Source organism: Prorops nasuta, unplaced genomic scaffold, assembly GCF_024137725.1.
Source record: "Prorops nasuta isolate Cenicafe-Biocafe unplaced genomic scaffold, Cenicafe_Pnas_1.2 PNAS00033, whole genome shotgun sequence".
In the NCBI taxonomy this organism is placed as follows: domain Eukaryota; kingdom Metazoa; phylum Arthropoda; class Insecta; order Hymenoptera; family Bethylidae; genus Prorops; species Prorops nasuta.
Window position 1 is genome coordinate 1143235 of NW_027116830.1, and position 12632 is coordinate 1155866.

The 12632-nt window shown below is 39.7% G+C and overlaps 1 protein-coding gene across 1 annotated transcript in view; it reads right to left on the reverse strand.

The window, feature by feature from the left end:
• LOC136783469 (uncharacterized) overlaps positions 1–12632 on the reverse strand; it is a 211430-nt gene that overhangs the window by 2057 nt on the left and 196741 nt on the right. Inside the window, exons 5-10 of the mRNA XM_066743661.1 lie at positions 8736–8945; positions 8386–8646; positions 4064–4180; positions 3843–3956; positions 3414–3557; positions 235–437 (exon numbers count right to left, since the gene is read on the reverse strand). Of these exons, the coding sequence (XP_066599758.1) occupies positions 235–437; positions 3414–3557; positions 3843–3956; positions 4064–4180; positions 8386–8646; positions 8736–8945 (1049 nt within the window). The remainder of the gene's footprint in view (positions 1–234; positions 438–3413; positions 3558–3842; positions 3957–4063; positions 4181–8385; positions 8647–8735; positions 8946–12632) is intronic.

A 12632-nucleotide genomic window follows, 5' to 3' on the forward strand; every position in this document is an offset into this window, starting at 1 on the left:
ATATTTCAAAAGAAAGCTTTAATTTTCCACTATTTTCAAGGCTTCGCTCCGTACGCTCTTTACAAGACTCGCTTTTTGAGGAATTTCCCTCTTTTGTTCGCACTGCACCGTTCGAACTTTCAATTCCCCCCCCCCCCCCCCCCCCCCCATTTTCAGTCTCTTTTATTTTACACGACAACGCTAGGGGTGCCTTGCTCGGGAGAACAATACGATTTAAGGACAGGAATGACTCACTTGTTGCTGCAGCCTTCATTGAGGAAATAGAGGTCCTTGACCAGCAAGCTGAAGAACGGCACTACGATACGTTGTCGTTCATCCGTAGCACCGGCACTACGCCACATAGCTGCCTTCAGAGTGCTGCGATAACTGCTGAAGTTGCTGCTCGGATCCATCTGGTGTTCCAGTATCGAGAACTTGGCCGACTGTACTTTAGACCACTGAAACAGATATAAAAGTCCAAATCATATACAGAATTCATTGAGAAAATAAGCTTGTCACGGATTAAAAATTAATCTTTACGATATTTCACAAAAATTTCATAGAAAAAAAAAAATATTAACAAACTCCTGTTATCAAGCATCAAAATTTTACAGAGAAATAATTTTTAACGCGCGAACAAAATGAAACTCGCTTATCGGAAAAATTCAGGGACTGTGAAAACATAGTTTCTGAGCTATGACACTGACTGAAGAAGAATGTAGAATTGGAAGCTGTCCTGACTTCGACAGACGGAATTCGCGAAATCCTACCCCTCTCCTGAATTCAAAGCGTGTTTCCAACAGACAATAGGTGCATCTGACTAGCCATCAGGCTACCGTATAATCGAATTGACCCCATTGGCCTTAACTCGATACCCTCCCCCCCCCTCCAATCCTATATATTCGCCTTTAGCTCGGTCACTGAGTTAGTTAGAAAGTCCCGTATTATCTTTTTTCACTCGTGCAACTCCTCCCCCCCCCCCCCTTCTCTTTCGCTACTACAGTCAAGAAAAATCCTTTGAGTCTCGCATCTAGCGCGCACCTCGAAATGTACCAGATTTACCGTACCGAGACTACCGAGCTGCATATATCCACTTTGCGGATCCAAGTGTCGAGATGCAGTCAACTTCAGCGTTTATTCCGAAATAGAAAAAATGTGCACGTGCGTGAAATTTGCATGGCTTCTCGTTCGAAATATCTCGCGAGTTGTATAATTATCAAGATAAATTGCGATTGTTCTTTGGGACAGGCTTGATAATCCGTAAAGCTGTGTATTCACGTATAGAAGTTATACATATATATATATGGTACATCCGGGCGAGTGTAGGAAAATGATTCAGTGGCTAAAATGAAACGCGCGCGCGCGCGCTCAAGTTTCCGAGTCGCGGGGCTTTCTACGTTGCTATAATTGAATTAACTCTGCAGCTACGTCGACGACGACGGTGCAAATGTCCCCGGCGATGACGTCATCGCAGACGTAGGTAATAATTCCGTTTGTCGCGTAGTCTGGCGCTCGCAAGCTCTCTAGTTCGTTCGAGCCTGAATTCTCATGAATTAACGCGCGAGCTGGCTTCCAGCATACACGGACACACACGCGATCGCACCTAAAGCAAGCGCGTTTTCAATTCTTTATTCAAAAGTGTGCGTCGATCTCTCTCGTCAAAATTTCACCGACCATCCATTTGAATGCTTCAAGGGGATTTGTTTATTTTCGTTGCTGATTCTTCCTCTGTTTTAAACTAATTTCAGGTGACTAATTGAAAAGGGAATTTTTGATATATATATATATATAATCTTCATCGAACTAGAAAAAATTGAATTGTTTTATTGAAATTGTGGAGAAATGATAAAAAATGGCTCGTGTATTTTATTGCGAGTGGAATATACCTGTATTAAATTTTAGCTTGACAGAAATATGGGAAAGGTATATGAAAGATTCTTTTTCTTTCGTTAGAGGTTGTTCGTAAAAGGAATTGTCTTCGTTTGGAGTTGCACGAATAATCATTGCATAATTAGTGCTAATAAGAGAAGGAAGGTGAGGGCAGAGAGAAAGGGAGAAAGGTTTATCATTGGTGTAATTAACTCTTTGAGCTATCCCACACCCCTTTGCTTCAAGCCCGAACCAACTCGAAGAAGAATTAAGACGTCAGTCGCAGATTATCTCAGCAGTAAATTAGCCCCGGAGTGGTATCGTGCTCGGGACGTGGCGGCTTATTTCTCCTCATAATGTGTGCTTCAAAGTGCTCGTGAAAATCAGACCTTGAAAACTGGAAAAATCTATAGGGAGGCGAAAAAAGCTCTTCGATGAAATAATTAATAGCTTATAGCTAATTGTAACCGTGCAGGGTCTGATGCAGGAAAACTCGAATTTCTAGAGATAATAAAGTGAGACGGAATGACGTATGAAAGTAACGCGCGTAAAACGTGAGTTAGAGGTAAAACCGAAAATACGAGAAACGCTTGTTTTTCTCGCAAGCGAAGAGGATGGGTGAGGGCAATTAGCTAATTTTCGTCCAGGAGAAAAAACGAGCTTCTGCTGCTGAACATCGGTCGACTTTAAACTTTTTAATTAACCCGAATCGTGGTCCCAAATTTTACTTTCAATCCGACTGCGCTTCTCTGCTCTATCAAACCGAACGCGTATATGTGTCTGCTTTGAATACCTCGAGCTTATAGTTTTGTTCTATTCTAACTAGTACAAAATCAGTTCCTATATGATTTTGAAATTCTGTTAAAATATTGCTTATCGTCAGTGTGATAAGAAATAAATAACTTTTTACAAGAGTCAAGTGAATCAATAGTATTTTTTTAAACCATTGCACTGTCTACACCAAGTGTATACCGAAAATGAACTTTTATTATACATAGGTATTTTACTGAATTTTTATTAACGAAACGGTTATCACTCTGGATTTAGACGTACACTCGGTGTAGACAGTACATAACTGTCGGAAACACGTCATAAGCAGAGCTACAATTTAATAAAATTCTTAATTCTCTCGGTCTATCTGTCGTTCTTTGCTTAATTCCCTTCTGCGATGCTTGCGTGAATGTTACCACAGAGAAACGACGTAGAAACTCGATTCATCGATCTGTCGTCAGTCAACGAGACGTCGAGTTTTTGGAAAGGGGTTGAGGTGCGAAGAGTCAGAGGGAGATGGGTGGGGGGGGGGGGGGATATAGGGGGTCTCGATTGCACGCTCGATTTACCAGGATTACAGGACGCTTATTGCCCCTCACCCTTTTCAGCAGCAAAGTAAGCGAGCGTAAACGTTATACCCCTTTTCCAACGTGTCATTCCACTGCAGAATTCAGCGAATCACGTTTTCCATTGGTTTTTTTCTCCTCCCGACTAACCCATTGCTCGATAATTAAAACGCGACAAATTTTTGCGGAAGAAACTAAAATATCACGTTCGAATCACGCAATACGTACCGTTTTCTTCAAACGAGAAATCGGGGACATATTCAGACCAGCGATGATGGCCATCAAAGAATTAAAATTGCCGATGTTGAAACATTCACGGGCAGTTTCTATCCAATATTCCACTACTCGAACGCGTTGCTTCTTTTTTGCGTGCTGAAAAATAAATACAATGATTTTAGTGTAATAAAATAGAATCAGAAAAAAGAAATCAAGATACGAGTCGTTTTATTTGTGAAAAAATTGTGCAAATTCATTTCAGTAAAAACTTGATTAACGATATCAAAGAAAAATTTGCACTCTGTAAAAGCTATCATTATATATTATATAACCATGCATTTTTGTAAATACATTGCTTTGAAATTAAACGACTGGCATAAAAAATGAAAAAATTGAAATCTGTTTATCGAAATATAAGCGAGCAAAGGTAGATCGTTGTACCTTGCAGACTTCAGTAGCCACGAAATAGCTCAATCGGTTGAACCACTGGACGTACGACTCGAGATTTCGAGTTTTCTTCATGTCCTTGAAGGAGGTTTCCAGGTGAGGAGACTCCTGAGAAAGAATAAAGAGTGAGAAAATGATCGTTAGAGCGAGTATGGGTGGAATTGACAGGAAGCACCGATGTAATTGTATAAAAGTGGAGATGTTCCTTTGCCTACCTTGGCGAATGCCTGGACGAATTCCTCGGGGCCGATGTAAGAGAGCCTCTCGAGCTCCACGTGAGTCAATTGTTGTGCTAGGACAGTCGCCGAGGGACAGAGTTCAGTAACGTCCACCTGAAAGCAGAATAAAGGAACGTATCGTGAACTCTGGGAAGAATGTTTTCTTTTTCACGAAAGGCACAATGGGCAAGGAAGAGCGGAGTATGTGAAAGTGCGATTGTCGAGGGCAAAAGGGGATGTACATTCGAGAGGCTGGCACTATTCGTGCGGAAAACTGGAAATGGAACTACCCTCTATATGTGTCAGCTCAACGTCGTGCCAACGTACATTGTCGTAATGGTCACCTGTTCTCTTTCCTCCAACTCTACCACCATTCGTTTCTGCACGGAACATTCGCCAGATAACAATCGGTTTATCTCCTCTGCCACCATAGCGAAAAATAGCTTTCGAATCATCCAATCATATCGAGAGAAACATCTTCAAGATAATAATTTAATTTTATATACGGTTTGTCACAATTAATCTTTCATAAAAGCTGCATTATAGCTTTTAAACGTGTTCACTCATTTTGTTTGAATATTTACCCTGCGTAATGTGCCGGTGAGGTAAATATTGGTTACTTAAACACAAGTTGTGTGCTTCAATCTGAAGTAACGTTGTAATATTTACCACTCGCAGAATGGTCTGGAATAAATTGTTTGGTTCGCTCGGAAGGGGTTGCTTCGAAATTAGAAGAGTTTTTGAATGCCACCTGTACGTGTTGAAACGTGGGATAGCGTCAATCTGGCATTGCGTGGGTGGGCAAAAATGACAGTTACGGTTGCACGAGTGAGCAAATTTATTTTTCTTTTGTCCTACAAACGCCAGATAGCAACATCGCGTAACGTCCATCGCTCCATTTCGCACCTTCGTGGCTCCAGACGATCGTTTCCCACACCATGGATGATATTGCACTGCTATTCTTCTCACACTTTTATTGCTGCAACCAATTTTACCTCTATGCTCGAATTATTCACATAAATTTCGCTTTTATCTCCTTATTCCTAAATTCGTCAGCCGTTGTTGGATTCCAATTGGACGATACTCGTCGATGCTTCATCTTATTAATCGTCATCTTTCGCTGATTTTATTTTATTGACGTTGAAACCTTCGTAGCGTATATATATATATATATATATATATATATAGATAATAACAGCTTGGAAAGGTGAACGAATAAAGTAAATTATGCGATAGGTGTTCTTATATATATATATATAGGTCTTGCAGCGAATCGGGATTTGAGATTGGAGTGAGTGGAACGAGTGGAAGACAATGGAAAATTTATTACCGAGGATCTGCTACGATTGTCAACTCAAACCTCCTGGCTGTGGCAGTTCGAGCATAAAGGTGTCACGCTTCCAGTTCAGTTTCGGATCACGTTTAAAGAACTACCCTTTCTACTGTCGTAGGACAAAAATATTAAAGACCGAGCTGCAGAAGAATCCACCAATAGGATTTCGAGAAATCAGTTTCAATATCTTTACCAAAATCTTCCTTCTTCTTCAGTCTTACATTCAAAAATATTGAATTAATATTTTGACGAAACAAGTGTTAGCAATTGTATTCGAGATAACCTCTCAATAATTTAAATTATATGTGAAGTTAGTTAATCGCTATTACTCTATTATATATAGATCTAATTTCGCTCAACATTCCGGATTCCTTTATGGCCATTAATCGATGCGATAAAAGATATGGAAATTACTGCAGGTAATCATGGCTCGGCAAATGAGTGATTTTGTCAATGGGCGAATCTTTTCTCTACTTTTTCAGCCCCATATTGCTCGGCACAAAATCGTAATAGGCGATTGAAAGCCAAATTCATTAGATTTTACAGGGCTCATTCATGGAAAGTCCAATTATATGAAGTTTTCTTAGCAAAGAACTGAATTCCTTTAGGAATGATTTCACTGAAATGCTTGGTATTCTCAAAGACGGTCTTCCTGGAGTAGTTAAAAACTCGGCTACTTCAAGTAGGAAATGGTTATTCAGTTTTTCAAACTCTCGCATTCAAATGACGCTGATGGAGTCTGACGGGAGTTACTAGAAACGTTCATCGTGTTATCAGTCTTCGAAACGATCCTATCAATTCACTTTCACAAACGTGTCTCCTGCAGCGCACTTATTACATAGATGGCTACTGCGGAAACTATTTCAGCAAAATGGCCCGATAGATTATTTCTTTCAGCAGCTGGCAAATACACAGCAATAAATCCCCATCTCTCAAGAAATATTCAACTTAAAATAAGACTTTTCCTCGATAAATAAAATGTACGCGGTGAACGGGTATAGAAACGAGGTGCAGTAGTATAGGTAACTCATAAATCAGACCGTATGTGCATTTTAAAGAAAGCGTCGATTGAGCAAAATTAAGGAAACGAGTTGGAATGGCGAAGGTACAAATAGAAATTGAGATTTTCGTTGGAAGTGCTGGGTAAGAGAAAATAATAAAGTAAATTTGTATCGAGTAAAGAGCAGAAGGTAGGCAGATGGAAGATGGCGAGGAACGGGGACTGAGAGTGGAACGAACGGTGAAGAAGTCTCGTAACGACGAGTTAGCTGTTGAACTATTTAGTTTAGGATACGACCAGAAGTTTGCTCGTAGCAGGAGCTGGGCAAGAAAGAGACGCGGCAAAGGGGAATTGGCGGAAAGAAGAGGGTGGTGGTGGTGGTGGTGGTGGAAAAAAAGGGGGTGGGGGTATTATTGGTCTCAGGAGTTACGAGTCGTTTCCGGAAAAACTTGCAGTGTCTCCCCTTGTGCGAGAGGCGAAGTTTAAAAAGCGAGAAGAAGTTGCAGTTTAATAAGCCGGGCTCTTGTAAGCGCTTTCTCATTGCTCTTCGAAAATAAGGATGCAACTATAAAAGCTGTCGGATTTGTGAAAATCGACGCGAATCCGAGAGCCGTGGATGTGGACATTGAAAAGAGCCACTTGAAAGATGGTCGAGCTCTGAAAATGAATTTTGAGTTATCCGTGAGTTTTAAAGATGCCTCGGGCACCGAGCAAACGACTCAAAGTATTCCTCGAATCGTGAATAATTAGATAATCGAATTCGCTGAATAATGGAACTCGGCGGAACTTCCTTACTACATTAAAGAACTGAAAAATCCGTACAAAGCTGAAGGGAATCTGATTTTCCGGCAAGCGAATTTTACTTTTCGACTATTTCAAGTTCTCCACCGACGAAAATCGATTTTGCGAAGGAAGACGATGATGCGCGAAGAGTGCTAGGGTGAATAAATGTATGTACGTTTAGGAAAGAGTGATAGTAGGGGGGGGGGGGGGGGAGGGGTATAAAAGAAAAGTGTATTTCGAGGTATATATGGCAAAATATGCTGGATCGCGTAAAAAACGATTAAAGTCGGTAATGACTAACTTAAGGTACTACATATATGTCTTATGCTTTATGCGTTCAATGTTCGAGTCGAAATGCAATCTTGGCAAGTGTGAGTACAGGATGGAGGGAGAGGGCAAGAGAGCATAGCATACGCAATTTCGATCTGATTAGTACAGTGCAGAACGTTGGCATATTTAACTAACTAATGCAGTTGCAAATTAGCTATTAGCAGGTGTTACGCGCGGTGGCAGATAGGTTCGCGGTAATCAAATTAACCGAATAGTTACTGTCTCGGGCGACCGGAACTACGTAACTCTATTAGAATAACTGCGCAAAGTGCACGCATCAGGTTCGCTCTTCCACACAGCATACATAAACCTTACACGTAGTTATGCGCCGCATATATAGTGTACCTGAAGGCCTGACGATATATAGTAACTATATAGGCGTATATAGTAAAATTAACCTATAGAGGCTCCCACAAAATTTTCTACACTCGGTAAAGAATCGTTCTTTGGAGCCAATTTTAAGAATATTTTTCCTTTGTCATTTTGCCGAAAGATGCCTAATTTCTTAGTTACTCGAGTGTTTAATAATAACGGCTCATTAATCGATCGTGATGACGTAACACGAACGTTATGTTTCAAACGCGTGCAATTTAAATGCGTTTGACTGCAAAACTGGTACAAAGTGATAATATCCTTATAAAGTTGCTGTTAAGGTCAATAACCTTTTACCGTGTCAATTACAAATAATCCTACGACCTGTATACCAAAGTCACTTTTCTACCTATAACACATGGTCCTGACGATATTTATACACTATTGATCAACAATTTATATCGCGTACATCAAGTTTCCATTTCCAGACGAGTATAGAACGGGGAATTATTTATGGGAGTTAATCAGAGTGTTTTTCGAGCGAAATTTCAATATGCCAACCTGAGTGAGCTGATCAGTAGCAGCTTCGGTAGCCAGCCTGGCCAGACCTTCCTCGTACCTCTCCAAGGCAGTTAATCTCAGCAGCAGATTCTGCAGCAAGGCCGAAACTTCCTGTCGAGCTGCCGCATCTACCGCGGCAACTTTCTGCGTGATTGACCTTACGTGACCCATCACACGTTCATCCCGGAAATCGTACGGGAACGTTTCCGTCCATTCCGCGAGCAACTGGACCAATCGAGGCACGAACCGATGCAAGCGTTCCTGAAAAATTAAAAACACCCCATAGAAAATTCCGGCCATTTGTCAACTTCTGGAGAAGCGTTATAAATGATAATTGGAAACATGTTTACCTTGCCGCCCTCGCCATTGAGGTTTTGCTGATGCTCGCAGAGGGCGCAGACTTCGCCAAGCAGCTCGTGAGGCTTGATGAAAAGTCGTGCACTCAACAAGAAGGCAAACAAATATGCTCTGTCTGGGTAATATTCCTCGGTGGGCACCATGTGTTGCACCAAAGCGTCCAAGGAGCCGGAAACCAAATTGCCATCTCGATAAACCAGAGCCTGAAACCAATGCGAATTTATCGTAAGCTTCGGAGTGATTAAACCTCGATGATTATGGAAGCTGAACATTGATGTGAACGAATGGACTGGCTGGGGATTATCGGATGGAAAAGAAGGAAGAATGGGATTTAGCCATTATTGGTGTTAATCTATCCTAATAAGTGTATACATACGCGAAGCTTAAGAGGATAGGGGCAATAAGTGTAATCCGAAGATTAAACGAAACGGGAGTCAGGTAAGGTAAGATGACGCTGCAAGAGTCCTACAGCAGGAATAAGCCGCCAGCAGATCTGGAAATCTTTTGGGCTATCTGCCAAATGGCGGATTTTCCACGAAAAATCGACTTTCCGTTACCAACTTTAATCTATTACGACGTCATTCATTCACGGTCAATTTTCCCTTTACTTTTTATACCGTAATATCTCGATACCCAGATTCCATCTCGAATTGATCATTTGCGAAACTTTGGACTATTTGCTAAAAATCAAGTCGTGGTAATTAATAAATATTTCTCAAACAAGAGCTTTATTTGTGAGAAAAAAAAAAACACTAAAATGTATATATAAACATTAAAGATACTAATTTCAAAACGTTCGTTAAACTTACGAGGCTCTAGATTCGTAACTCGATTTAATATCCAAGTGTTACTTGCGTATACTCATCGAGATCTGATTACTAAAAAGTTTGTCAGAGAGGTTGAAGCTGAAGTGTAGCTCATATTCGATCTCGTTTACTCTCGCAGTAGGTGTGGACTCTTTAAGTGCTTTCATGTGCGATGAATTATTTTGAGGAAGTTTATTGGAAATTATTTAAAAACGCCTGCATATAATATCGTCCTTCTTTGCCAAGCAACCCTTATCGAAGTTCTTGGTTCCAGTCGTCTACTTGCAATGAAAAACCTGCAGTTCCCCCACTTTCTTTCCTCGAGCAGTTCTTCGCGTCGTGCGATATCTCGATAAACTTATAGGAGAGAGAATTTCAAGGAAATTTGGTGGTTCGTTGGAAAATCCCTTGAACAAAACTTTCGATCATCCAGCGCATGACCAGTGAAAGATACCATGAAACAATATTAGGGGAAAGCTCTATAGACGAGCTCGGAGCTTGAAGCTGCAGAGATTAATATTTAATATTCGAGTGTCTACTTTAGAATTCATCGGGGTGGTTTGTATATATAAGGCAAAGTTAATATACTTTAAATTGCATTATTTATAGTATTAAGCTGTTATAGGTGAAATTTGTTTCGGTGGCTTTTGCTAATGCTGTCCGGATATAGCAGGGCTTTTGAGTTATACCGTGTACAAAAGTTGGCAGGAGTGGCCCATTAAAGCCATTTGCTATTAAAGTTACGTTCTCGTTGCTCGTCCATCCGGCTGGTAGCCACGGTAAGCACGAACTGCAATAGAAATGAGAAAATTCGAATCGCCGCCTTCACCGTCGACGTATCGACAATCGAGCCTGCAACTGCCAACCTGCACCGGTGTGCATCGGCTCATTCAACATTTCCGTCCTCAACTTTCGCTTTGCTATATATATATATATATATATATATATATATATATATATGTATATATGCGCAACTTTACCTCATCCCTCGTCCTATAATTTCGGTAGCATTTCCCTAATATATATTGGATGAAATTTATCTTAACCGATTGATCCACTTACAATATCGAAGCAATTATACTCCTCCAGTTCTAAATCTATATAAAGCACCTGGCTGAAGATGCCAATTGGAATTAACTGCAGGATAATACAAAACAGAATTTCCAAGGAAAAGTTTTTATTAAAATTCTTAGAGATGTAGTCTATTATTAAAGGAATAATTGAATATTTTTCAATTCAAGGCTTTTCTGGCTCTGTCCAGTTATCGGTGCAATGACCTGTAGTAGCTCGCGTTGTACGCGCCAGGTATTGCCGGGTCAATCCAGTTCGCCGATAGACTGCATAGAATGAAATTATTAATAATCCTCGAGGAGAATTTTTCTTCTTGAAATTCCTTCCTCTATATATAGATATACACAGGGTGTCTTCTCGTCTATCGATCTTGTCTTCGTTCAAGCTCATAATGTTGCAGCTTGTAATAATTGTGCGAAAAAATTAATAGAGCGTGGAGAAAATCTGGAAATCTCTATAGTTTTTCGTTGTTGGCAAGATGGTTTGAGCATTTCTGTTGGGAAGTTTTAGCAGCTCGTAAAGCAACGCGCTACTCGTGCAAGCTCTCTCGAACTAACCGCCGGTAACAAAGTGAAAAACCGCAGAGTTATTTTCTCCCTTCATCCGGTAGCTACGAGTAAAAAGAAATCTAACAATAGGAGGATGGTTAAGGGGATAGAGGAAGAACGAGCGTATGCTAGACAAAACGTCCCAGTGTCACTGGAATTTCATTGTTTCCTTGTTTTTGTTCCTTTACCTGCAACATGCTTCCATCTAACCTCACCCCTATATGTATACATGTAGATCCGCTTGTTTTTCTCACCAATGTTTTTACCCCTTTCCGCGCCCCCCTCTACCAAAAACTATTTTTTCTTCCTGTGTGTTTTTCGCCCGTATACATGCTTTCCATCGTTAGGCAAATAAAATACAGGGGCCAAATAGAATAATGCGATATACGTTCTCACTGAATTTCCAATGAATTTACTTTACTGCCAGATTACTGCTTAACTCGCGAGTAACTTAAGTTTCATGCTGCAATTTCCACCGGTACATCTTCTAATAACTCGAATATTGACTCGACAAGAGCATCGATGCAGTTTCTCTACTGTAAAAAATATTTTTAATTTTACAACCACTGTCAAGGGTTACAAGGCCGTGAAAAATACAGTCGTTGTAATTTTACAAATATTTTTTATAGTGTGGTAATCAAAATTGAAATAAACGAGAAAGCTTTCATTTTTTTCCCCCAAGTATTGCTAGCGAGATGCATTTGGCATTTATCTCAACCGAAAGAGTCCTAACAAGGAAATTTAATGTGTATATCATATAACTATAAAAAATGCATTTAGATAGAGTAGGATTGTACTTTGATATAAGTTTCAAAGATTTTTATTTCAGATAATGGTCCTCGCGTATTTCTCACTTTTTAATCAAAATATACGAGAGTGTGACAGAGATGTCATATATATAACTATATGAGTTTTATGACGATATTTCCTTTGATAAACCTTTGTCATTTTTCATCGATATTCTGTCGTTCTTTTAAATATTTTTTTCTGTCGTTTTTATATACTACGGCTCATATACTACTGGTTTAAAAATTATTCCTTTTTTAAAAAATCCTTTTTTGCTATATTTACGACTCTTTGTTGCTTTGGCTATAAAATTTTATTAGTTTCCTCAAGTTTCCGAGATAATTTGGACTAATTTGTACACGTTGAAGTAGCATTGACGAAAAAGTCAGGAAACGGTACAATTGAGCGTGCCACATACGTGCAATCTAAAGAAGTTGGTTTAAGTACCAGTTTATCCTTAACTATTGGTGGACGTAAATTGAGAAATTGGCAAAGTGCATGGTAAAAATTAAGTTATAAAAAATAATTCAGAAGAATTATACCAACTCTGTTATTTTTAACTCTCGATGAATATATAAGATATATACAAGTAAAATAATTTTGGAATTTTCACGAGTTATAAAATATTCTTTTATTAGAAAAAGAAGAAACACGAATCATTCTCATCGCACGATTAAAG